At 46.0% G+C, this 27,467-nt stretch overlaps 3 protein-coding genes across 8 annotated transcripts; 1 reads left to right on the top strand and 2 right to left on the bottom strand.

The window, feature by feature from the left end:
• The first annotated feature begins 292 nt into the window (after positions 1–292).
• Positions 293–5,998, top strand: Hsbp1l1 (heat shock factor binding protein 1 like 1). Its single transcript, XM_031366129.1, has 4 exons — positions 293–432; positions 1,604–1,670; positions 2,747–2,841; positions 5,913–5,998. Exons 1-4 carry the CDS (start codon positions 382–384, stop codon positions 5,916–5,918), a joined length of 219 nt encoding a protein of 72 aa, XP_031221989.1. The 5' UTR covers positions 293–381; the 3' UTR covers positions 5,919–5,998.
• A 6,626-nt stretch (positions 5,999–12,624) lies between these two features.
• On the bottom strand, positions 12,625–26,630 carry Txnl4a (thioredoxin like 4A). Of its 6 annotated transcripts, none has more exons than XM_031366123.1 (4): positions 26,497–26,630; positions 26,054–26,243; positions 15,972–16,075; positions 12,625–12,974 (listed from the first exon to the last, which is right to left on the bottom strand). In XM_031366123.1, the coding sequence occupies exons 2-4, from the start codon at positions 26,204–26,206 to the stop codon at positions 12,803–12,805; spliced, it is 429 nt and encodes a 142-aa protein (XP_031221983.1). In that variant the 5' UTR covers positions 26,207–26,243; positions 26,497–26,630; the 3' UTR covers positions 12,625–12,802. The 6 variants fall into 6 exon arrangements, with proteins under 6 accessions (XP_031221983.1, XP_031221984.1, XP_031221985.1 ...); XM_031366124.1 differs by lacking the exon at positions 26,497–26,630 and adding an exon at positions 23,086–23,153 and having other exon boundaries at positions 26,054–26,176; XM_031366125.1 differs by lacking the exons at positions 26,054–26,243; positions 26,497–26,630 and adding exons at positions 23,086–23,153; positions 25,904–25,981.
• On the bottom strand, positions 20,471–21,769 carry LOC116087406 (N-alpha-acetyltransferase 11-like). The gene has a single exon (XM_031366122.1). The coding sequence runs from the start codon at positions 21,733–21,735 to the stop codon at positions 21,082–21,084; it is 654 nt and encodes a 217-aa protein (XP_031221982.1). The 5' UTR covers positions 21,736–21,769; the 3' UTR covers positions 20,471–21,081.
• Positions 26,631–27,467: the final 837 nt, after the last annotated feature.

Here is a 27,467-nt window from a genome sequence, read left to right as displayed (position 1 = left end):
TAGATGAAAGCTAGAAGGATTTGGGGTCCGAAAAGCAAGACAGGAGAGCCACTTAGTGTGTGATGGACAGTTGACTGATCGTGTGAGACAGACGCTCTAGCGATGGAGGGACAGGGTGGGTGTGCTTAATGCATTTGCTCTGTGCATTCAGAAGTGGCCCGGGTGCTCACTCCCCAGTCCTGTCGCCGCGGAGGGTTCCTCCCAGGTCACCTACTCTGAAGGATGAGAACACCCAGCAAAGCCGGATTGGCCAGCTGCTGCTGGTCTGGTCCGCTCCTGCCCCCGCGCTCGCTCTCCCGGGTTTACGCGTGGCCAGTCCTAAACGCGACACTTGCTGGGTCCACTTAAGACCCAGGACCTCAAACTGTTAGGCTGGTGTGGATGGACGCCAGGACGCCGGAAGTTCCCTGTGGGGACTTGCTGCAGAACGCGGTGAGTGACGCGTGCCCTAGGGCTCCGAGGACCAAGGTCACCCGCCCGCTTTAGGGTACTGGAAGGGATCGTGGCCGTAGCCGTGGGGATGCTAGGGAATACAATCCTAAGCCAAAGGCGTGATGGCGGACGCTGGGCAGCTGGGGATGCAACTTGTTCCTACGGAGCCTGGACCCTTGTCCCATACCTGGCTCAGCCGCTTTCCCCTCCTCCCCACCCTTCAGTCCTATCCCACATCCCTAGTCTGATGTCCACCTGAGAGCGTCTTTCCCTTCCTCCAAGTCCCGCCCCATGTCCCAGATCCCGCCCTCCCCTCCTTTTCCTCCTAAAGCCCAAGCGCCGCCCATTCTTTCCCAGCCTGGTGTCTTCTCCAGTCCCCGCCAAAGCAAGTCTGTCACTGGTCGTTTAAAAGAATCTGTTAGAGTCCACATCATCTACATTCTTCTGAAAGGCCGCCTGCCGCAGGGAACCTGCACAGAGGAGCGCATGGTCCGAGTTGGAGGACTTGCGCTTCCACCTGTATGGGCACCTCAGGCGTTGGGACAAAGATCCCATAGGGTAGACTAGATGTGTAGACTATAAAGTATCAAACCGAAGCCTCGCGGTCAACGCAGGGGCATTTCTGTATGGTTTGTGCCGTGCGCTATTAAACGGCCAAAGCGAATGAATACAAAGGGCCCACGAGCATTTGATACGCCATGGACTGTAGTGACAGGGTGACTGTTTCCTGCTTTGATGGTGGAGTTTACAGCTCCGCTCATTCTTTAGATATGTCCATCATAGGGGGACAATTTGTTCCTAGGGGTGTAACTGCCTGTAATTCCAGGGTTGCAGAGCAGAGGCAAGCAGATCTGAGTTCCAGATCAGCCAGAGGCACACAAGCAAGCACTACTTAAAAAAATAATATAAAAGAATCAGATGCCCTGGGCCACCGTGGGCAATACTTATATTCCCAACACTGCAAGGCAAAAGGAAATCAAAGCAAGTTGGAGGCCAGCTGGGTTCATACACTGAGTTCCAGCCCAGTCAGGGCTACATAGGGAGGCCCCATCTCAATAAGCAACAACAAAACTAATGGGTGTGTTTGTTTAGGTTATTCCAGGGTATTTACAACATCTTACAGTAACAGTAAATACCTTATTTATTTAGTTACCTAAGATTCATTTCCCAGGCCAAAAATCTACTTCAAGAGGTTGAAGAACATTTCCAAGCTCTGACTGCAACGTTAAACCTCAGAGATATCCTTTCCTGTTCTGACTGAGCACCCTGCTGCCGACGGCTGTGGAAGGCTGAGGGGTAGCTGACGGCTGTCGGCTGCTGAGGGGTAGCTTCTCCTTCTCTGCGACTAGTGTAGGACTGTTTACATGCAGTCTCCCAGTATGTACGTTTGTGCTTCTCTGTGACATCTGGATGCATTAAATATCATTTTATCATTTGCTTCCTGCTTGAGTGGCAGTGCAGAGCATCTGATCGGCCTGTACAGCAGCTCAGAGAGCAGATGCACAGATGTAACACACAGCCTGAGGGGCTGCCCTGCAAGCCTGACTGAACTCGGTCTGGTTTGCAACCCAAACTCCACAGCCATCGGGAACCTTAGAGAGCAGAGCTGATGGTTTCCAACCAGGAAGGACAGGGCTCTCCCTACTTCATTTTGACCAGAACAAGCAACTTAGTGTTTTATCTCAGAAAAATGAAATCAAACAATTAGAATATAATGTTCTGTCCCAAACTCTACATGTCAGTGAACTTCTGTATATTTAGAATGGCCATTTGGGACTGGGCAAGGAGTCTTTACTTGTGAGATCATTAGACTACAGTTATTTTATAAAATTTTAAAATTAAATAGATTTTACAGTTCGTGTCAGTCTAGGTTAAATTGCCCCAACACTTGCCCAATCTAAGGTTTTTATTTTTATTATTTATTTATTTATTTATTTGATTTTTCAAGACAGGGTTTCTCTGTGTAGCCCTGGTTGTCCTGAAACTCACTCTGTAGACCAGGCTGGCCTCGAACTCGGAAATCCGCCTGCCTCTGCCTCCCAAGTGCTGGGATTAAAGGCGTACACCACCACCTTGTGTACAGCAAGAAGAGATGTTTTCAAAACTTGATCCACAGCTGAGGGTTGAGGACAAGTGCTAAGAAAAGCTGAGGGAAGGGAAGGTTATATGCTGACTCAGGGCAGCCTGACTCCCTCAGTGTAAGAGCTGCTGGGTCATGTGCCCAGGGCCTTTGCAGAGCAGGTACAGGTTGAAGCAGGATTCCTCCATGAGCTGGGCTCATTGGAGCACAGAGGCATTCTCCTTGACATTGTACTGGAAGAAATGGGAAGCCGTATCGAGGACTTACAGAGAAATGTGGATGACCTGATGGTTCAGGCTGGGATCGAGAATTCTATCAAAGAACCAACGGTAAGGCCATCACTAACACCCTGTGTCTCTGCTTCTGTTATCCTTACGGTAAGAATGTCGCTAACACCTTTCGGTGTCTCTGCTTCTGTTATCCTTAGCGAATCACTCACTGCCCCTGATTATTAAGTGAAAAGCCTTTGGTACCGATGAGAGATGCTTCCAAGTGCTCTTTTACAGCTAAAGCACCGTCATGATTCCCGAAAAGGCACAGAATTCAAATGAAAACTCTCATCTAACAATCAAATTTTAGTAAAGGACTTTTCACCTTTACTCCTTAAGTCAGTTTTCAGCCACAATATAAATTATAATGAAAGAAAGGCTGGGAAGGTGGCCAATCATTCCTGTCTTAGATAACACATTTGCTTGATCATTTGAATAATGACATATGTTGTTTGATCACAACATACTGAACCCTGTTCTATCCCATGAGCACCCCAGAGGAAGACCCTCAGCATCTGCCATGGGAGCACTCTCTTTCTGTGGGAGCACTCTCTTTCTGTGGGAGCACTCTCTTTCTGTGGGAGCACTCTCTTTCTATGGAATTTCAGTCTTAAGGAACAAGTAAATCCTGTTTTAGGCTTAGACTGTGTATATTATATGCCTGTGTGTCATACATACATATATAGAGACAATTTATAAAACACTTAGGCATGTTATGACGTGGTCTCTGACTACATATGAGGTCTCAATGATCATTTTTTAAAATAGCTTTTTGAAAATATTCATTTATTTTATTTATATGAGTACACTGTAGCTGTCTTCAGACACACCAGAAGAGGGCATCAGATCCCATTACAGATGGTTATGAGCCACCATGTGGTTGCTGGGAATTGAACTCAGGACCTCTGGAAGAACAGTCAGTGCTCTTAATCGCTAAGTTATCTCTCCAGCCTGAGCATTTTTATATTAGCATACATTAGCATTATGGCATTTTATTTATTTAGTTCCAGTGTGTGTGTGTATGTTTGTGTACATGCTTGTATGTGAGCACACATGTGCCAGAGATTAGAGGACAGACAACTTTGAGGACAGACAACTTATGGAGCTGCTCTCTTCCACCATGTGGCACTAGGAAGCCGACTCAGGTCATCAGGCTGGGTAGGAAGCGGCGTCACCCTGAGCCATCCCCCTGCCCCCATTATGGCGCTGCTATACACACGTGACATTCTAGTTTCTTCTATTCACCCCACCCCCAACTCCCAACTGCTGCCCCCCACACCCTCCCATGGGCATTGAACAGTGTAAATACCTTTGTTTACTTCTCTCTCACAATCAATTTATGGCAAATAATCCCTACTTATCCAGCTAAGTCAGAGCTGGGTCACCTATTGATGATGTATGAATATCCAAATCAGTAGCTTCCAACCACTGGGGGAACAAGCACGGACAGCATAGGGAGATCTCATCCCCAAATCTCAAAACGACAAAATAAAAATAACATTTCTGACTGTAGGCAGAGCATGCAGCTTTACTTGTAAGTTCTATCAGACATGTCCCACTTACCCAGGTGCCTCCAGGCACTGTGGACTCCAAACCTTCCACCCTCCATCCCCTACCCGTCATCTTTTGAGACCAGGGCAATGGGTGACAGCAGGAATAGGCAGGCCTGGTCTCACTGGCTTGAGTGTTACTCTGGCAGTCACCCAATAGGGGGAACGCCCCAAGCCCTGGCTTCTGTGTTCAGTTGATTTAAAAATGGACTAGAGGGCTGACTGCTCTTCCGAAGGTCCTGAGTTCAAATCCCAGCAACCACATGGTGGCTCATAACCACCTGTAATGGGATCTGACGCCCTCTTTTGGTGCATCTGAAGACAGCTACAGTGTACTCATATATAATAATAAATAAATCTTTGGGCTGGAGCAAGCGGGCCAACGGAAGCAAGTAGAGGTCCTAAAAATTCAATTCCCAACAACCAAATGAAGGCTTACAACTGTCTGTACAGCTACAGTGTACTCATATACATAAAATAAATAAATCTTTAAAAAAATTTTTAAATAAGATAAAAATGGACTAGAGTGGGCTTAGATGTCACACTGAGTGGTTAAGTAGTTGTCAAACATTTGCTTCTGCCCCACACAGTCACCAAAGGCAACTTGGCTTAGACCTTATTTAAAGCTTATTTAAGCACTGTTAAAAATATCTTTCAGAGCCAGGTGATGGTGGCACATGTATTTGATCCCAGCACTTGGGTGGCAGAGGCAGGCGGATTTCTGAGTTCGAGGCCAGCCTGGTCTACAGAGTGAGTTCCAGGACAGCCAGGACTACACAGAGAAACCCTGTCTTGAAAAACCGAAAGAAAAAGAAATCTTTCAGATTTTTTAAAAATTAAAGATTTATATGATTAGAATACTTGTCCCAACTTGTGCTCTCATGGCTGGGGGCTTCACATTAAAAATTTGGCAGCTACTGGGGAGACATCCCATACCCTTACTAAACCCTTATACTTGATGGAGTCGTGCTTTGTCTGCAGTTCTAAATTGTACAGTCTTTTCTGCATGTGGCAAATGCAGAGCGTTGCCTGGAAGGTGCCTGTCTCTTCCTCAGCAGAGGCCAGTGAGTTGAGAATGGTTAGTCACAGGGACAGACCCTGGGTCCATGCTGCTGCTCCATCGCCTGCAAAGTGCATGCTGTTCGTGCAATCCAAGCTCTGGAAACACAGTGACTCTCACCTGAAGAAAAGGAAAATCCATCACTTAAGAATCTCTAGAGAGATGGCTCAGTGGTTAAGAGCACTGACTACTCTTCCCAAAGGTCATGAGTTCAAATCCCAGCAACCACATGGTGGCTCACGCGTGGTCAGATCTCACGTAAATGTAGATCTGACACCATAATGAATGTCTTCTGGTGCTGTCTGAAGACAACTACAGTGTACTTAGATATAATAATAAATCTTAAAAAAAGAAAAAGAATTTCTCTATATTGGATTTTGCCTATATATACATATGTTGAACAATTACTGGTAATTACAGAATTTTATTGAAAACTACAATTGAATTTATTTAACTAAACATTAATTAATTGGTATTTAGTCCGTGTAAATAAACTAATCTCTTTCAAAATTCTCTTTCAGACCTGAAGATGTTAAACGAGTCATGTGAGATTACTAAAATGAAAACTACAGCATATGTCTGAGTAATAATAATCTTGCAGTATGAATTTTGATGTGCATTTTTTAATTCTAATTTTTTTTGGACACTTGAAGTCAAACCCAGGGTCTAACATATAGGCAAGTGGCTATCAACAAGCTATACCCTAACCCACTGAGGACTAAAATTCATTTTAACAAATAAAGAATGAAACAAAGCTGGGCCATAACATCACGTTCCTTCAACCCCAGCTCCTGGGTGGCAGAGGCGTGCAGCCAGCTTGGTCTACAGAGTGAGTTCCAGAACAGCTGGGGCTACACAGAGAAACCCTGCCTTGCAAAACAAACAAACAAACAAAATGAAAACAAAGGCAATAAAATAATAACATAGTCCACAAGGTAACTATTTACCAAAGATGAGACTTGTGAAAAAGGACAAATTATTGTTCAGTGCATATTCGCAAATCACAGAAGAAGAGCATACACTCTATTAGTTCACACATAGTCCAAATTAAACTTCTTTGTTTTAAGATTTACTGGGCTGGAGAGATGGTTCAGTGCTTAAGAGCACTGACTGCTCTTCCAGAGGTCCTGAGTTCAATTCCCACATGGTGACTTACAACCCTCTGTAACAGAATCCAGTGCCCTCTTCTGGTATGTCTGAAGACAGCAACAGTGTACTTATATATGTATAAATAAATAAATAAATAAATATCTTTTTTAAAAAAGGATTTACTTATTTATTACTATATGTAAGTACACTGTAGCTGTCTTCAGACACTCCAGAAGAGGGCACTGGATTCTGTTACAGGTGGTTGTGAGCCACCATGTGGTTGCTGGGATTTGAACTCAGGACCTCCAGAAGAACAGTCAGTGCTTTTAACCACTAAGCCATCTCTCCAGGCCCCCAAATTAAATTCTCTCCCTTCCCCACCCCTCTCATAGCCTTCAGCCTTCTGTCCCACTCTCCCAGTTCCGAGTTTCACGTTTTTTTTTCTTCCTTCCCTCCCCCCCTCCCCCCCATTTCTGTCCTGGGACTAGCTCTGAATACCAGGCTAGCCTCAAACCCAGAGATATACCAAGATCTGCTTCCTGGGTGCTGGGATTAAAGGCGTGCGCCCCCACCACCTGGTCAACATGCTCTTCTAAGCATATGAGCCTGCTAACATATTTTTAATTTTTTTTTAAAAAAATGTATGCATATGGAGGTTTTGCTTGCATGTATGCCTGTGCATCTGTGTGCCGTGTCTTCAAGAGGCCAGAAGAGGATGTTGGATCTCATGAAACTGGAATAAAAGTTGGTTGTTAGCGACCATGTGGCTGCTGGAAATCTAATCCAGGCCCTTGGGAAGAACAATCAATGCTCTTAAACCATGGAGCCATCTTTATCGTCCCATTTGTATCCGTTTCCCAGTAACTGCTGTGGCTCTAAGACTCAAGCTAACATAACCAGGCTAAGAAAACCCAGGGGCAACCGTTCCGGCAACCAACGACCTCGGAGCTGAGCCAACTCGGCCCGTAGGACCTAGGAAAGGAAGCTGTTCTATAGCAATTAGGAAAGGGAGCTGTTCTATAGCAAGCAGACTGTTGCATCTCTCACCTTGGGGGCTTTTCCCCCCAGGCAGCTTTCCTGTGCCGTGGGGTGAGCCTCACCCCACCAAGGAATCACTGCAGGATAGAATCGGGTCAACATAATGTGATGGCTACTCAGCCTTTCAAATAGTTACTCAAACCAGTGTATAGCTGTTTGCCATCTAAAGAGTCTCTTGTTTATAAAAAGGTACTCCTACATAACATAAAGCTAAAATCACCCGAGTTCTACCTCTAATTGGTTCTGATGACACTTGTCCTACGGAGTTTAATATATTCAGTCATGTTCCCTAAAACTCAACAGCCTATTCTCTTTACCTACCACCACTCTGTCCCATGTGAAAAGTCCCGCCAAGTGACTGCCTAATATTCCAGTATATGACAGTAATCAGCTAGGCAGCTAAAGGTTTACTAGTTCTTGGACACTCTGATCATTACTTGATATCATCTTGATTACATTAGTAATAATGTCATTGTGAGAAATTACCCAACAGCCCTCAGTAAGCCAGACGTTTCACTAAATCCACAGCATTCCACCAAACACACCTAAGAAATGAAGTACCACCCCAAGGCTCCCAGCGATGGTGGGCATCTTTTGATCTCAAAAGGTATTCCTTGAATTGGATCGTTCAAGTCTGATGGCCTTGGTGGTTTGCGATAATGGCAGTGACATTCGACTGGGTGCTAAACTTGAAAGTATCTTAGTCACACCGTAATTTTAGCAGAGCCGCAGTGGATGTTTGAAGTGAGTCAGATCTGAGACTCATCAGAATCACAAGAGCCAGGCAGCAAGTGGTGTGGTGCGTACCTGCAATCTCTGTGATGGGGAAGCAGAGGCAGGGAGGTCATGAGTTGGAGGCCAGCCTTGGCACTAGATTGAACAGGTACCCATCTCAAAACCAAGAGCAAACAAAAATGAACAAACGAACCCCTCATAGACTGAGTTTATATGCCCAATGTCCCAGAAATGAGTTCTCACTGGCCTTCCATGAGCCTCTGCATGTTCGTCCAGCTTTCTTTCTGAACCCTGCCTTTGGGTTTAATTTAAAATTAATGCCAGGCAGTGGTGGCACATTCCTTTAATCCCAGCACTTGGGAGGCAGAGGCAGTCAGATTTCTGAGTTCGAGCCCAGCCTGGTTTACAGAGTGATTCCAGGACAGCCAAGGCTACACAGAGAAACCCTGTCTCAAAAAACCAAACAACAACAACAATAAAGAATCCTATTTTTAAAATTAAGGGCCTGTGGGGGTTGCCTTTAATCCTAGCACTTAGGAGACAGGCAGGTAGGTCTCTGTGAGTTTGAGTGGCCTGGTCTTAATGAGTTCTAAGCCAGCCAGGGCTACAGGGTTAGTCTCCAAAGCAAACAAACAAACAAAAGAAAAAAACCCAATTTTTTGTTTTGTTGTTTTGTCTTGTTTTGTTTTTTGGTTTTTCGAGAAAGGGTTTCTCTGTATAGCCCTGGCTATCCTGGAACTCACTCTGTAGACCAGGCTGGCCTGGAACTCAGAAATCCACCTGCCTCTGCCTCCCAAGTGCTGGGATTAAAGGCATATGCTACCACCACCCGGCAAAAAAAAAACCCAATCTTTATGTTTTTAATCAGTTGAAAATTTAATTTAGAGATAGAATTACCTGCCCTGCCCACCATGGGATTCCCCCATACTTTAACCTCAGGCTGTGCCTTGTGCTGTGTTGTAGCTGTCATGCCTTCTTTGTGGGACCAGAGAAGGTGAGGGTGCCCACCCTCAGGGCTCCAGAATAGACAGCATGAACACCATGTGTTCATAGGTCAGGTCTTTGTCTTGAATGCTCTAAGACTGCACAGCAGCCTACAGCCTTCTGCACCATCTGTTCATAGGAGAGGTCTTTGTCTTGAATGCTCTAAGACTGCACAGCAGCCTACAGCCTTCTGCATCTTGCTGTTTGCTGGACTAGGCTCACCAGTTGGTCCGTGGACCTCTGGACCAACAGCTCAGTGCTAAGCAACAGTCACTGGACGGTATTTTCTCTGTCTGTGCCTGGTGCTGCAATAGTGCTCCAATAGGCTGCCTCTCTCGTTGCATACACTGGCTACTTTGTATATCTCTGCAAACTTGATGGCGTCCTCCTTCGGACCCCCCAGGGGTTACTCAAAAACTCACTCTTCTTTATCTTCAACAGTTCCTGGGCTTTGCCTAGAGGGTATCCTGGAAAGTTTGGAGATCAATCTCCAGGTGCAGAGCACCACAGCTGGCTTCAGCTGCATCAAAGCTGGACTACGTGATCACGTCAACTGTTCTGCAGCCCCAAGCACCAGGGAAAATGGTCCCTGAGTGAACCACCGGATCATAACTTCTGTATCTGTGTTTGAATGTTTACATACAGCAGCTGGTGTGTTTATACAGGAACCCCAGGGCAGCTGTGTTTGGAAAGAAGGCCTCTAAGGAAGTAATTAATTAAGGGTAAATGAGGTCACAAGGCCAGCCCCCTGATCCAGCGGGTCTGGCGTCCTCATAAGAGACACAAGTTAGCTTTCTCTGCCTACACAGTAAGGAAAGCCCATCAGGACACAGTGAGAAGACTGTGCTCTGCAAGCCAGTGTCTCGAAGATCAATTGTCTTGGATTATTCAATCAACAATGTGAAACAGACACTGTTGGCCACCCTTCTCTAACAGCTGAAAAGCTATTATCAATAAAGTATAAAGTGAGATGGCTCTGTGGGTAAGAGCACTGACTGCTCTTCCAAAGCTCCTGAATTCAAATCCCAGCAACCACATAGTGGCTCACAACTATTTGTAAAGAAATCTGACCCCCTCCTCTGGAGAGTCTGAAGACAGCTACAGTGTACTTATAATAAATAAATCTTTGGGCTGGAGCAAGCAGGGACTGAGCAAGCGGGGTCGACTGGAGCAAGCAGAGGTCCTAAGGTCAATTCCCAACAACTAGATGAAGACTCACAACTATCTGTACAGCTATAGTGTGTACTCATATACATAAAATAAATAAATAAATCTTTTAAAAAAAGTGTAATTCTAACTTCATACCATTTACCCACACAGAGAAAACAACCATATGATTGTTGTTGATTTCAGAACAAGTTTATCATCTCAAAGAAACTCCACAGCTCCATACCCACTTCCTACCTCATCCCCACGTCCTAAGCAACCACTAACCCACTTTCTGTCCAAGGGGACTTGCCTGTCCACCCATTTCATTCGTTCACCCAGTGACAGACACCTGGGCTTCCCCATTGTCACTGCTGTGGGTAATGGTGCTGTACACGAGTTTTTGTGTGGACATTTGTTCTGTTTTCTTGGGTCTATAGGAGTGACAGCTATAATAACATAATTGAACTTTGCAAGATAGGCTCACCAGCAACTTATGACAACTCCAATTTCTCCCCATATTCACCAACACTTGTTATCGCCTGACCTTCTGAAAACCTTCGCCCCAGTGGAGGAGAGATAGGATTGAACTATGGCTGATCCATCATCCTCCTGAATGATAGTGTTGAGTATTTCTATGTTTTCTGGCCATTTTCCCTTCTTTGAAATAATGTCTAGGGGCTGGAGAGATGGCTCAGCCGTTAAGAGCACTGACTGCTCTTCCAGAGGTCCAGAGTTCAATTCCCAGCAACCTCATGGTGACTCACAACCACCTGTAATGGGATCTGATGCCCTCTTAAGAATGTCAGGAATATAGTCAATGTCTGTTACCTGCTAGGTGCTCAGATTTGTTTACACTAGCTCCTGTGACACTACGATGCAGTTCTACTGATGTTTAGCTTTTCTGGGGATGTGGTCATCAGACTAGCCTTGGACTCCAGTTCCTCCTCCCTTCATCTCTCGGGGGCTATGATCACACATATGTGCCACCATGTCCAATTTTATACCATGCTTTATATAACTCATGTTTAGTTAGAAACTGTTTCCCATCCACCTTCTTTCCACTTTGAAGTTCTGGAGAACAGCTATGGTTAACTATGGCAATTTAGTTTCTAGAAGTAAACCAACTTCTCTGTCTAGACTGACTGTCCTCCCCTGGGGATCCCCGTAACGGCCAGCCAGGAAAGATGTATATTGATAACCTGGTATTTCTTTTTAATGATGCTCTAATCCAATGTTTCTCAATCTGTGGGTCACAATGCCTTCACAGGTGTCGCCTAGACCACTGGAAAACATACTTACGATTCATAACAGTAGCAAAATTAGTTATGACGTAGTAACAAAATGTTATGGTTGGGTGTTGCCACATCTTGAAGAACTCTATTAAAGGGTCACAGCATTAGGAAGGTTGAGAAGCACCGCTCTAAGCAGTGAAGCGGTAACTGAGGAGCACAGTTGACCCTAGCGATGGCTGGTCAACCGTGGCTAAGGGAACTCTTCCCCCTCGGTCTGGGCCCCCACCTTTCTGGACTGTAATTATCCCAGATTGTCAGCACCTTGGACTCTGAGTCTTATAGAGACCTCACTCTGCAGGGTTTTACCCCCGCAAAAATAAAGACCACACAATTGCTGACCTTTCTGTGACTGCTTTGTAGCTGTTGGATTCCTTCAGTCGCTGACCAGTGGGAGCTGCAGTCCAGCCCTCAGCGGCTGCCACTCCAGTCTTCAGTAAAGCTCTGCCAGACAGGCAGGAAGGGCACCCCAAATTGATATGTTGATGTTTTAAGCCCAGAATCTCAGACCACGACCTTATTTCGAGTGATTATCATATATAACCAGTTAAGATGAGACTGTACAGAAGTGAGGTGTAGGCAATGTAGGTGTAGGGGATATTTTGAATTGACATACACATGATATACATGACTCGTAAGGAAAGCAGCAAAGACTAGGATAATGTGTCCTCAATCCCAGGTTCACCAAGGACTGCCAATAACCTCCAGACCAAGGGGCTGCTGCAGATGGCCCACAGCCTCAAATGGAACCCAGAACACGGCTGCCTCCGCTCATACCTCGAGAACTGTCCAGCTGAAATGTGTTTGCTGAAACCACCCAGTCTGTGGTAGTTTCCTAGACAGCTCTGGCAACCACTTGAAGATGCAAAACCTGACAGCCTCCTGGGACAAACACTCCGATTTCACTCCAGAGCAAAGACATTTACAATCAAGTAAAGCACATGGCAGATTCCTACTGTTCCTTTACCAGGTTTATTTGCTTCAGGTAGTTAAGGCCCTGTAACCCTCATCTCAAGGATCCTCCAGCCCAACAGCAATGTTCTGCTGCAGGGTCTCCAGAGAATATGAGAGCAGAGTGTTTCTCGGAAGAGGCTCCCAGAGTCCTTTGCACGGCCTTAGGGCAGTGCTCAGTATCTGTACTTGGTAGAATAGTCCTTGGGAGACACCACCAGACCCCGGCCTTTGCGGGCGCCACGGTACACGGTCTCTATGATGTCAACCATTTCTTGCTTGTCTTCCATGGCCCAGTTGATCTTGTTGTTGTTGCCAGTGCCCAAATCAATCATGATATGTTTGTTTCTGAAAGAGAAAAGAGGAGCAATGCTTACACAGAGTACCCAAGCATGACTGTTCTCTCTGCTGTTCTAAGCACCTGTAATGTCATTTAAGGGCATTGCCATCTAAAGAGACCACAGTTCAAAACAAAGATAAACACTAAATATCATTTTCTAGAAATGCAATGCAGCAGCCACACACTCTTTCTGCATTCTTCTGCATTTTCTGTGCACATATATATCTGCAATACACATACATATACATAGCTCTGATTGTCCTGGAGCTTGCTATACAGATAGGGCTGGCCTCAAACTCAGAGATCCCATTGCCTCTACCTCCTGAGTGCTGGACTGAGGGCATGCACCACTGTGCCCTGCAACTGTGCATTCATATCTAGGACTGTGAAGGCCAAAGACAGCTGTACCATTTAGAAAGACAAGCAGTTTTCCTGAGGTGCTCCGATCTTCCTGAAGGAGCACGTGTAACCTTCTCACACTCCCTCCCTCACAGGGACTTGGTATAGATCTACCAAAGGCTTTGCGACCGTGAGTTGAGAACGATGGCTTTGCCTGTCCTGGCATGCGGTGACTGAGAAGCAAGCAGCCCTTAGTCACTTGTCCTTTCCAGGACAGGCCTTTCCCCACCTAGAAACCTGTATTTGCACTTTATGAGTAGAGATGTCAACCCCTGCTACACTTGAATGAATTTTCCCAAGTTTCTAAAATCTGTTTGTATCAGTCTAACTTTTCATTTCTTTGGATCACACGCTAACTTCCACTATAGACCACAATCCACTGGTTCTAAGAGCAGTGAAAAGGTCAGTTTGATGTGACCTCTCTGTGTCAAACATTCACTCCCAGGGTAGCATTCATTGTCCTTAGCCCAGTGACAGGGTGGACACCCACATCTCCTCCCATCCACGTACAGAGCAGCCCTGCTGGGCTCCAGGGCTTACTCTCTTTGTGAGCACACTGGGCATGACTAGTCCTTTATATACCTGGAAGCCCTGTGTGATTCAGACAGGCTTCAGTCAGTTGTATCTCTGCAGAGGTTTTGGTAAAGAGGAGTCTGGCTTCTCTTTCTGTCCCAGCCCTAAGAGTAAAACCTGTCCTTACCAACACTGCTCCCTGCACCTCCTTCCACGCCCATCACTGTGTCTCTACGATGGCCCCTCTGTCCCACATGAAGTGAGGCCTTGTTTCTCACAGAGAGGAAGGGGGACTTTGCTTGCACACTGGGAACTACTGTGTCCTACAGTTGTCTGGAAAGCAGAACTTGTTAATGATGAGCTTGTTTATTAGCAGAAGAGATTTCTAAACAAGGAAATGCTGCCTGCTTTCTCACTGTAGTAAAAGGAGCAGAGATGAAGAGGTACAAGACCATAGGTGAGAAGATTAAATTCCCAGTTTCTTGAGATAATGAGATTCCTGAGGCCTGGAACCATCACAGGCCTGCATTCAGACAGAGGAGATAAGGTGGGTGTGACTCCCAAGGGTGCGTGGCCCTCCCAACCTCCAGGAGGCCTCTGAACTGGGAACATCATTTCCAACTGCTCATTAGGACTCACCCAGTGGCAGACAGCTCCTGTTTAACTCATCACATACCCTCAAACCGTGAAGGACAGAGAGGACTGTGCAGAGAAGAGAATGGCCCCCACTGTGGCTGAAAGAGGCAGGTCAACCTGTCCAGCTACAAACACCAGTCATGAAGGGGACTTGGTTAGATCCCTTCCCAGAGGGAGCACAAAGCTAGGAGGGTAACACCAAGCCTTGTTAAAGCTTGTCTGGCCCTACGCGGTATGTGTGCAGGAGTAGGGGTGTTGGGGGTGGAGAGGGGAACAGGCTCCCTGTTTCTGCCCAATCCCTCTGAGCTAAAGTTGCTGGAGACGTTGTCACTTAGGTAGGTCTTTGGCCTCACAGGTAACAACTTCACAGGGAAGGGTCACTCTGTAGATGTCAGACCCTGCAGATAGGATGATCTGGACAATGATGACTGTGAATTGCTGGTTCCGGGAGTGGAATCTCAAGGGTCCCTGGAAACCTTGGACAGGGTCCTGGCTTGCTTAAGGTTAGGATAATCTCAAGGAGTAATAGAGAAAATGCTAAAAGACCTCCTGCAACCCTGTGACCACTGCTGTGACACTGCTGTGACCCTGCACAGGACATTGCAGACTCAAGTCACGCTCCTCAGCTGGTTTTAAAAAGGAGATTATTCTGGATTACCCAGGCTCACACTAACCTAACCTTCCCTCTAAGAGGGAGGACTGGAAGTCAGAGGATTGTGTAAAAAGGGCTCACTGTGACAGACAATGGATACTGCCTTACTTAGGCAGAGGAATCTAAGAGCAGAGTAACTCCACCGACAGCAGCGAGAAGAAAAGCTCAGACCCGTGAATGGGACACCAGTCAAGTACTCAGCCGACGAGTCACACTGCAGAGACCTTGCTTACCTTAGCCCCGGAGCTGTGAGTTCACAAAGGAGAGCCAATTTACACCATTAAGTCTGTGTGTAAGATTAAACACACAACCCTGCTTATTAATGTGGACACTACTTTTGGAGTTCTATGACTATGTACCAACTTCTTTAGTAATTACAGGAAACCTTTTGATGAGCAGAGCCAGTTTCACTTGGAGATGTTTTTCCAGATCTCCATCGCAATGTTGGAGCTGATCAAACAACCTTGACGTGCACACAGCAAAAAAGCTAAGTTCAGGTTCTTATTGGAGTTTTTCAAAGGACACCACATAAAGTCAGTGATAATATCTAGCAAGTGAAGCTGTACTTTAAAAGGTTTGTTCATCAGCAGATTTTAATTGAAGGTATCTTATACTTCACACCAGTTTCTGGACAGTGTTACTCAATGTTAAGCTGGAATTGGTACTTTACAACTACTTAAAAGATTCATGCTGACTGTCTTGTGGTAAAACTGCACAACTGACTTCCTCCTGAACAAGGGACCTGTCCCCTTGAGCTTCCACAGCAACAGCACTCCATGTGAGCAGCAGCTCTCAGACAGCATACCTGAAGAAGAACATGACAGTGCAGGGGTCGTACAGCTCGTACATCTTGTTGAAGTCAGGCACTTCTGTAATATCCACAAGATAAATAACTGCAAAATTCTTAACCTGGAAAGACATTTTAAAGACTGAAATAAGAGATCAAATTGGTTTTCATTTATAAAAGTAAATTAAAGCAAAAACAAGACCGTGTAACTGGGCAGTTTTTCAAACCAGTTACTGAATGTTTGTCCCACAGACCTGCCGAAAGAAAACCACATGGTCGGGCTGGAGAGATAGCTCAGCGGTTAAGAGCACTGACTGCTCTTCCAAAGGTCCTGAGTTCAAATCCCAGCAACCACATGGTGGCTTACAACCATCTATACAGCTACAGTGTACTCATATACATAAAAATAAATAAATCTTAAAAACAAAACAAAACAAAACAAAAAGAAAACCACATGGTCCTGCCACAGTTCTTACCAATGCTATCTACAGCTCTCTCTGACATTTCCAAGTCACTTAAGAACTAAACTTCTCTCAGGCATCAAGTTAATAAAGTCCTGCAGGAAATGCCCACAGCCCTCTCACCATCAACGAGCCATTTTTATAAGTTTCTTTTTTGTTTTTTCGAGACAGGGTTTCTCTGTATAGCCCAGGCTGTCCTGGAACTCACTCTGTAGACCAGGCTGGCCTTGAACTCAGAAATCCACCTGCCTCTGCCTCTCAAGTGCTGGGATTAAAGGCATGTGCCACCACTGCCCGGCTATAAGTTTCTTTAAGTCTGTACTTTGACAATTACTCATTCCATACATTAAGCAAACTTATCAAAATCAGTCATCCGCTCTCCAATTGCTTTTGTTTCAATGCTTGCAAATACTAATAGTTATTATTTCACATGCTAAATTGTCTAAAGTTTATTAGAATTTTCTATAATTTTCAAGTCCAAATTTATCAGATTAGAAAAAGTTTTTAAAAAGACTAAAAGCACCCTAAATCTCATTGCTGTTAATATTTTTGCTAAATTCCCCCTATCTTTTCCTAGATATATTCTAAATCTATAGCACTTTAACAAAAAATAGTCATACTGTATTCGGCTTCCATTACAGGCATTCCTGTCCAAGACCGCTCTTGGCTGCCTGTTATTCATCAGAAGGCTACACCATGTTGGAGCACTCTGCTTATTTCCTTGCTGAGTTCCTAAGAGCATCAATACTTCCACTATGCATACTGACTTTAAATTTATGTATAGACTTCCTAAGGATAAACCTTAAGACAGCCTTAGACACAGAGTGTGATGTGTTCCTTAAGAATGCTCTGTGCACTATATAAAGGTAGAACTTAGACAAGAGTCTCAACTCCTCATCCCCCAAGCTGAGAAGTGACTCTAGAGGGTTACAGATGAAACTAGTCAGAAGGTTAGGGCTAAGAGGGTCCCAAATCCACTACTGCTCTGTTTATAGAGACAAGGCCACATGACAGCCACTGGGAAACATGGGGACTGGAGATGTGTATACAAGCTGAAGACACCAGCGACAGCTCACAACCAATCAACAAATAAACTAATCTATTTCCCACTTTCCATTCTTCCTTTAAGAAAGATTAAAGGTATTCCCATGGATATGTGTGGGTGCAGGGGTATGCCCAGCGTTCACAAGGATGGAGGGCAATGTCAGGAGACAATTTTCTCCTTTCACCATAGAGATCTTCCAAGGACTGAATTCAGGTTATCAGGTTTATGTGGCAAATACTTTTATCGTCTTCCTATACACTCACCCTCCTTATTCCTTGACATATTATCTCACTTTATATTCAAAAGAACCTTAGCAGGTTGCCCTTAGAGACAGTCAGTCACTAGATGGCACAAGGACATAGAAACGTATCTCCAAGCCTGACCCCATGTTCCTTCCTAAGTAGCTTTAATATCCCTGAGGTGTAATACAGTTGACTTGGTATCACTTTCCTTAGCTGATGACTAACGATTGCACAACACTAAGGGCTCTTGCTATCAAGCCTGATAACTTCAGGACAAGGCTACAAGACAAAGGGAATCAACTATGGTGTCTGTGCGCATGTATGTATGTGTCTGTCTGTGTCTGTGTCTCTGTGTCTCTCTCTCTCTCTCTCTCTCACACACACACACACACACACACACCCTTTTGTGTTTGTGTTGGGTTTGTCTGAGTTAGGATCTTATACATATAGCCCAGGATGACCTCATATATAGCCCATGATCACCTCACATGTGTGCTGTAGTCCAAGGGGATCTTGAAGCTGTGATCCTTCTGAACACTGGGATTACAGGTGTGGACCAACCTCACTGAGCTTTTAATACCTCAGTGCTTTTTCGGCACTGACTGAACCCAAGGCCTCATGCCTCCTAGGTAAGTTCCATGGAACTTGATCTCTAGCTTCTTGTATTTTCAAATAGGATCTTACTAAATTTCCCTAACTGGCCTTGAACCCATGTTATGGCCCAGTTATGTCAATTATTTTTGATCTTCTTGGTCTAGCCCCCCAAGTTCTGAAATGGCAGGTACCCGCCATTACACCCATTTCCATTATTTCTTAATGGCTATTTTTAAAACCTGCCAGCTGGACTAGGCATAAAACTTAGTGAGAGGGGGATGGCGAGATGGCTCAGCGGGTAAGAGCACTGACTGCTCTTCCAAAGGTTCCCAGCAGGTGAGTTCGGATCCCAGCAACCACACGGTGGCTCACAACCACCCGTAATGAGATCTGACGCCCTCTTCTGGTGTGTCTGAAGACAGCTACAGTGAATTACGCTGGAGCAAGCGGACCGGCAGAGGTCCTGAGTTCAATTCCCAGCAGCCACACATGATGGCTCACTGACATCTGTACAGTTGCAGTACATTCATACACATAAAATAAATAAAAATAAATCTTTAAAAAAAAAACTTAGTGAGAATGTTTGCTACATGTGCAAAGTCCTAGGTTCAATCCCAGTGTGTTCCCCCACCAAGCTACCTACAAAAAAACCAACTCTCACCTTATATGTAGGTGAGTGCCTAGCATATGCAAGTACTGGATTGGCTTTCCAAACCTTAAAAATAACAAACTCCACCCAGAAATCCATTTTAGTAATTTAGTTTATGGTGAGTAACCTGGAGCCTAGGATCTGCTTCCAATGGCACAGCACAAAGGTGAGCTCGAGAGGGCCACACTGTATAACAGGCATTGGTACTCTATTGCTGGTAACGTTCCAAAAGTCAGCAAGGAAATTAAACCATAGTGACAGTTTATACTTAGCAAGACTCCACCTGTCTTCAGCTTTAGTAGAGATCTCAATCATGGTACATGGTACACTGTGCATGTCTGTGCTCCACAGTCTACATGTCTTGGCACATAAAAGATATGTGCAGCTGGGCAGTGGTGGTGCATGCCTTTAATCCAAGCACTTGGGAGGCAGAGGCAGGCGGATTTCTGAGGCTAGCCTGGTCTACAGAGTGAGTTCCAGAACAGCCAGCGCTACACAGCCAAGGCTTGGCATGTGTGAGGCCCACACTGGAAACTCAGATGCCACAACCCAGAAAGCCTGAGAGGGCTAGTAACAGAAAACTACCTGAGACACAGCCAAGGTTGGCATGTGTGAGGCCCACACTGGAATCTCAGACGCCAAAACCCAATCACAAGAGGCACCCGTGTTGAGGTCCCTGAAAGCTTAAGTCAGACAAGACTAAAAAGCTCTGTGACTCCTGAGCAAGACGGGAGAAGCTGCTCACCACGAAGCTCTGAGGAAGGGTATTAACCATGGAAAACATCAAGTGAGGAAGTTCCTGGCACACAAGACAGGAAGAGACAATTAGGTGCGAAGGGAAGGAAGAGTGTCCTGCAGCCTTCACTGTCCTGTGGATGAAAGGTCATGTGCCCCGACACCACAGACCCCGCTGTTCTTCCTAGAGGGCCCTGAGGGGAGCAATTAAGGTGGAAACAACACAAACCAAAGACCCAGATTCCTGGCAAGAGTTCTGCTAAGACAAGATCTTACCTTGTAGTCCCAGCAGGCCCAGGACTTGCTGCATAGATCACACTAGCTTAGAACTCAAGATCTGCCTGCCTCTAGCTCCAGAGAGCTGGGATCAAAGGGGTACCTCACCACTGGCTTAATCTGCCCATTTTTAATGGCTTGCCAACATCTTCAGTATCATAAAGTAGAAATACTTATTTCATATGCATTACAACAAAGTTAAAATTAAAATAAATTATTAATAATGGAAAGACTAACCTGCCTTCTATAGATTTAACTACCAATCCAATGAAAGGTCAGAATGAGGATTATTTTGATTATTTACAGCCAACTAGACTCTCCAGTCCCCCACATATAGAAACTGGTAAGAGGAATCACGTCCTCTCAATAATGAAACCCTTGGCAGTTTTCTAACTCTTCAGCTCAACCCAACGCCCCATCATAAGGTAGAATGTGTTACCTCCTCAGAGGTGCCCTTGAGACTAAACCCAAAGCACCAGGCAAGGACTGACCAATGAATTCCCACAACAAACGTGTACTTTTTTTATATTTTTATTTTTTCAGGTTAGAGATTGCAATTTAATTTCCGAGTGTTCTTTCTTTAGATCTACAAATTCTGCTTGCGTATTAGTCCAACACCTATCACCTTTTCCCACAGGAAAGGAAACATTCTTCTTCAAAAAGACGGAGGGCAGGGCCCGGGCAGCTTCCACACAAAGCAAGAGTAGGGAACTTCCCCCAACAGGGGCAGAGGGCATGAGGACTAACTTGATGGTTCTGCCTACTCCAAGAAAAAAAAACCCAGATAAATAATGGCAAAGGCTGAAAGCTGGGGATCTTCTCGAGCTGTCCCCACGTCCCGTTTGGCATTCTAGGCAGAAACCTGCAGGATACACACAGTCAGAACATACTGAACAGAACCTGACGGCAGCACGAAGAAGCCAAGAAAGGGCTGCACGGCAGGCCCTGGGCTTCCCTGACTCCCGCACAGCAGGTTCTGCGTCCAGGCATGCCTCCAGGATCGCACAGGTTCTGCACTGCTAAGCTTTAAAGGAGAGCCATTCAGGTCACTGGGAGATGAGCCCAGAGCAAGGTTCCCAAGAACAATATGGCTAAAATACAAAGATCTGCGGTGCTCAGGCAGGACCTAGGAGGCGGACCCTAAGGTCTGCAAGCTGTCTTGGACATCAGTGGTATCTTTGCCGTCATTGCCACTGTCACCTCCGTCCAGGTTCTCCTGCTGACAGGCCTCTTCAGAACCAGGAAGTGGGTTCTCCTTGGAACCCAGAAGCACGTATCTACCTTTCTTCAGCACCAGCTGCCGTCTCAACTCATCCGCCATCTGCGAGAGGTCTCGCTTCATAGCATAAGCATCCTCTCCGTCTGCATAATACTTGGGCTCTACCTCACTAACCTGGAAGTTCAGGGTATTGGAATAAAGGTGCAAGGCTGCTCGGTTGCTCTTCCTCACATGCAGGGATACATACTTAGCGCTGAAGTTCTCAATCATGGCCCGAGAGGCCTGGTCCATCAGCTTCTGGGCCAGGCCAAGGCGCCGGTGGGAGCGTTTCACAGCCAGTGAGGTGATATGTCCGTGAGGGACATCATCAGGATCCTCTTCCATTTTGGCCAAGACATAGCCCACAATCTTCCCGTCCTCATCCTCAGCGATGTAGGAGAGCTGGGGCCAAGAGAGGCCATGGTAGAAGTAGTACTTCATCTGGTAGTTCTCGGGCAGGCAGAGCAGGTTGCAGTGCTGCATGTTCATCAGGTCATCTGGCCGAGCCCGGCGGATGTTCATGTTGGCAGCAGATAGGCCTGTCAGACTCCGCACAATCAGAGATGCCACAGAGCACAAGCGACACCAGCACCGTTTGCCTCGAGGAATTGACACAAAGGTGTATTTCAAAACTCAAGAAACACAGCACTGTCATTACAAATGTATCTCTCAAGAGTATGGAATATCAGGTAGTCCTAATTAAACAGCCTTAATGTAACTACATAACCTTAATTTTGTACTCATGCTTTGAGGTGTTCTTATCCAACAAGACCTTGCAGTCTTGGCAAAGCGTGCAGTTCTTCCAGTGAGGATGGGGACACACACAGCGCAGAGTTAGAGGGAAAGTACTAGCACAGCACTGACATCCCCGGCCCTACTCACTTCTGAGCCATCTTGGAGTCTATGTGCACCGGCTGTGTGTGCAAAGTATCTGAGGGGCTGCGGGACTCTGGCTCATGCTTCCATGGAGGTAAGACATGGATCAGCAGCACAGCTTCTCCTGCTACTGTCCATCCATTTACCAGCTCACTAACATTTCCACCTGTTTTATATAAAACTGAGATTAAAGTGGATGTCCACTACTTTTTTCCTCCAATAACCATTTTGAAAATCCAAAACAAAATGAAAAAATGCTGCTTTGCATCTGCCCAGTTGATTTATTTCCCACAGCTATGGAACTTTAGAAAGCATGGCTAAGAGTACAATCCTTACTGTCTGTACAAGATAGGCTCCCTATTATTCTTTAAAAGCCCTATAAACATCATTTGTCTTGTATAGTTTTCTAAAATTCTGTTATATATTTGTACACATAAGGTGTGTATATGTGGAACATACATGCCATCACACGTGTAGAGGCCAGAGAATTAATGAGAGAACTGGTCCTTTCCTTGACTTTGATGTGGATTCTGTGGCAATGCCTCTATCTGCTGAGCTGTCTTACCAGCCACAATGTTTCTTTCAGAACATACCGACTTTTCAATATATCCCTGAAGACACTAAATGGCATTTGTATGGGCTTTTTAGTATACAAAACACTATTACCATTTTTGCATGCCACAGTCTTAGGGGAATACTGATCTCTAAAAGTACTTTTGTGACAAAGTATATTCCTGCCCCATGGGAAAAGAGAAGGTACATGAAATAATCTTTCTTCAAAACTGCATGAAATAATTTTACAGAGACCTTACTCAGTAAGCTCTAGATCTAAGTCTCTGTGCCCCTTACCACCTTTCTGCCTTAAGTATTGAGCTCAGTGGCTCCAGCGTCACTGGAGGTGTGCTCTGCAAGAGGAAGCAGCAGGCTGGCTAAAGCAACATTTTAGGAGAACAGGGACATTCAAGTCCAGCCTGAACACACACAACTTCTACTCACTTTAAAACAGCTGGGATGTCCAGACAGACTCATACAAGCTGAGGAAGGTCTCCCACTAGCTTCCATTTCTGCGGAGGGAGATTTTTAAATAGTTATACTGTTCTTTTTAAACTAAAACCTTAAATTTCAAAAATTTATGTTGAATGTTCCCTGGAGTTTCCAAAATTATGAATGTACATTTTGCCATTATACTAAGTAGAATAATAATAGTGATTTTAATGTATTTCAGACTTAAATTTTTAATAACTATACTAAAACATAGTATTAAAAGTTTATTAAGGGGCTGGTGAGATGGCTCAGCGGGTAAAAGCACCGACTGCTCTTCAGAAGGTCATGAGTTCAAATCCCAGCAACCACATGGTGGCTCACAACCACCCGTAATGAGTTCTGACGCCCTCTTCTGGTGCGTCTGAAGACAGCTACAGTGTACTTACATATAATAAATAAATAGATCTTAAAATAAATAAATAAATAAATAAATAAATAAAAGTTTATTAAGAATATGAAGAGATTGCTCAGTGGTTAAAGAGCTTGCAGGACCCAACTTCAGACTCCCAGAAGCCCACATAAATACCAAGAAGGCATGATGGCCTACCTGTAATTCTAGTCCCAGAAGATGGAGGACGGAGGGTCCCTAGAGCAAGCTGGCTAGTGAGACGAGCCTCAGTGGCACGCTCTGCTGTTAGGGAAGACCCTGCCTCAGTGACTAACTCGGGGAAGAGCGAGTACAGAGGACGGCACAGGGCACCTGGCTGGAGTGGTAGGACCACAGTGTTATTAAAGGGCCAAGAGGGGAGCTCAGTAAGAATGCAATCACATTTTTTGGACAAAAGAAAAAGCAACTTAAAAGACTTAAGAAAATATTTTCAAAGGAGACTAATGAAGCCCAACACCAAATACAGCGTATGTCTAGTAAGTAGGATGGCAGGCACTGACTGCACCTGACGCAGCAGTGAGGAAACAAGAGAACAAGCATGGGAAAAGCTTATGTTCTGTTTAGCTGGGGAAAGCCAAGGGCCTCAGACAAGGCCATCCTGACAGGAAACCCCACCCAATGCTGCTCACACCACCTGCAGGTCAAAGTAACTAAAGGACAGCTGTCCTGAACTACAGCAGACTCGACAGCGTGCTTGCTCGTAGTGATGCTTCACTGAATCTCAGTGCTTGCCTTTGTCTGAGGGACCCAATCACTTCATTTGGACCGCTAGCCTGGCTGGCAGGGCAGCCTACAGGAGAGAGAAGCATGCCCTCCTTACCCTCAGCCACACCCTCAGGCCTTCACAGCCCCAGAGTCCACGGAGGAGCTCCTGAATTCCCTGCAGGCCTCCGCCCAGACCAAGTGTTCCTGAGGCTCACCTCAGAAGCACTCCCAAAGACACCTGTAATAACTGATGCCGGAACTGTCCTCCACTGTTCTCTCCTAAACATGCGAGCAGAAAGCACCAACCAGCAAACCAACAGAAAGCAAATACTGTTGCTGTTCCTGCACACACACATCCCCACGTCTTACTCCTGAGAATGTCTTTGGTATCGTGATTGTGGTTCAGTGGTAAAGCAGCTGACTAGAATGCCCAAGACCCTGGCCTCACTTACACCTCAAGGGAATAAAATGACAATCCTGTGGCGGAAGTCATTTGAAAGCTAAGACCTACTTTAAGCCCACATGTGTTAGCACTGGTGAAAGGGAAAATAGCTCCAGCATTTCTCTCAGTGTTAACTCTTCTTTAACATAAACTTCCAGGCTAGGCATGGTGGCAAACGCCTTTAAAACTAGCACTGGAAGGCTGAGGCAGAGGCAGGTACACTTGTCTGCCAGCTCTAAAGACACATATCTACACAAGTTCCAGGGCTACGAAGGGAGGTCCAGTCTCAAATAAAAAAGAAAAGAAAATATTCAAATTACTTATAGAACACTATCATTAAATATTACTCTTTGCCATTTACCCTATTGTTACTATCATAAAAAACTAAGTCATCCTAAAACCGTGAAGAGGAATTCGAAGGAGAACGCACCCCCTAATCATGTAACAGTGCCTGACAATTAGTCCTGCCACCCAGCTTATAAACATGGAAAGCTAAGAACACCAGTTCTACCCAAACACAACTCTACATTATCTGAATAACTGCTAGCTACAAATCAAGTAACTTACAAAGTGGTGGAGGCTCATGGCAATCATCCCAGGACTTGGGAGGAGGCAGGGAGAATGAAAGAATGTTCAAGTCTGGGCTACACAGTGAATCCGTTTTCCCTCTCTCCCCAAAGGGGTAAGGTGGGGTGGGGGAGTTGGGAGGGGAGTGGGGCAGCTACAAAGTTCATCATGGTATTAACCTAAAAGTTCTGCCTCATAAATACAATAAATTCTTAAAGTCTCAAGCAAAGGCCAATACAGTTAAACTAAGCCGCTTAAGTAGCTCCAACGCCCAACAAAGTTTGAAAAGTCATTCTGTTCACGATACACACACGATACATTGTTTTTGAAACTGGGTCTTATATAGTACCAACTGGCCTGGAACTCAAGAAGATCAGTATACCTCAGCTTCTGGAGTGCTAGGATTAAATGCATATGCCATCGCAGCTGGCCCTGGTAAACTCTTTTAAAAAACACCGTCCACAGTGGTGCCCTGTAATCCCAGAACTCTAAGAGACTGAGGCAGCGAGCTCAAGGTCCGTCTGTTTCTATACAAGACCTATCCCGGGACAATCCTCTTCCGTAATCACAAAGAAAAAATTTTATCATCACTATGAGTCACTTATTTTCGGAGGAAGATCATACATTTCTTCCAATTCTACGAAACTCTAACCATCTCTGGCACAAACCTTCCCCGTACGAGTACACGAACCCTGTCGCTCTTTCTGTGTGTGGGTCGCCATGGAAGGCCCACTTGAAAAGGCGGACTCAGGCTTGAATCTCGCGTCCAAACCGCCCCGCGGGGCCCAGCAGGGCGAACACCGCACATGCGTTGTTACCTTTTCGGCGATGCTGTACAGAACCTCGTCCATCTTCATGCAAGTGGGATCCCAGTCGTGTCCGAAGCGAATGACGACCACGCGGTCCTCCTCCGAAAGGATGGCCTGATCTACCTGCCAGCCATTGTGCAGATGCGGAAGCATGTACGACATCTTGAGCGCGCCTGCGCGGCCGGACGCCGCGAGCTACCTGCGGGCACAAAGAGCCGAGGTTGCGACCGCATCCGGACCCCACGAACCCGGCCTGCAACCCCGACTCTCTGCCTAGGGCCCCACTGCAAACCCGCAGGCCGCCGCACCCCAAACCGCCACTGCCCGCCCCGGCCCCGAAGCCCATACAGGGCCTCGGCTCGCACCGGAACCACACCCCGAACCTCCACCTCCGCAAGGGCCAAACCCCGGCAGCCCCTGCCCCGCGGGGGCCACAGCAGACGACCTCTAACCTCGTGTGAGCCCACGCGGCCCGACCACCGCGTCCTCCACCCAGCACCAGCGCCTCCCGCGCCGTCACGCGCTGACGCTTTTCAGCGCTGCTGCGCAGGCGCACGCCGACGTCACGCGCATGCGCGGGGACGCCGTCGCCAGCCCCTTGGTCCCCTGGACGCCGCCCAAGAGCGAGCTGTGCGGGACTGCTTTGTGCTCGCCTTTTTGGCGACTCGGTGCCTGTGCCGAGAAAAGAATGAGCTTCTAAGAGATAAAATGTAACAAAATAAAACATAAAATGAAATAAAAACAGTCACATGGAGGCTGGGAAAAGGTCCCAAGGGAAGGTACAAGGCTCAGAGACTCAGGTGTTCACGCATTCAGGAATCCCATAAAAACACTAACCTGGAAGCCATAATAAAACGTGTGTGTGTGTGTGTGTGTGTGTGTTTGTGTGTGTGTGTGTGTGTGTGTGTGTGTGTGGTGGGTGGGTGTGGGTGTGCTTGCGCACGCGCGCGGACCCGTGCAGGCGCTGTACATGCTGCCTTAGTCTCTGTCAGTGTAAATAAGCCTTGCTCATATTGATTTAGAGAATCTTGTTCTCTTGGTGTCCCCATCCCCTCTGTAAATGGTCGTGCCTAGCTGTTTTCTCAAGTCTGCCTAGCTTTCTTGGAGGCCTGGCACCTCTGTAGAAGGATGCCCAAGTCTGATCCCTGGCCCAGCATTGTTATCAAGTGCTTCAGAGGACAGTCAAGATCCAAATGTCCCCAACTTGTTACACACCTCTTATGTGTAGGGTGGTGGTTGCCTCTAAACTACTTCATCTTGTGTAAAACAGTGATCAAGGCCATGGTGTGCCTCAGATGATGCCATATTGAGTGCAAATAAAGAGAGGTAGGGTGGATTTTGAATCTTATTTGTGCACAAAGATACCAAAACCTATCTGGCACCAACTATAAAGCAAAGACTAATAAATAACATTTCTATACCT

Source organism: Mastomys coucha, unplaced genomic scaffold (genome assembly GCF_008632895.1).
Source record: "Mastomys coucha isolate ucsf_1 unplaced genomic scaffold, UCSF_Mcou_1 pScaffold13, whole genome shotgun sequence".
In the NCBI taxonomy this organism is placed as follows: domain Eukaryota; kingdom Metazoa; phylum Chordata; class Mammalia; order Rodentia; family Muridae; genus Mastomys; species Mastomys coucha.
The sequence above is the reverse complement of the archived record's forward strand: the minus strand, read 5'-3'. Positions and strand labels throughout refer to the sequence as shown.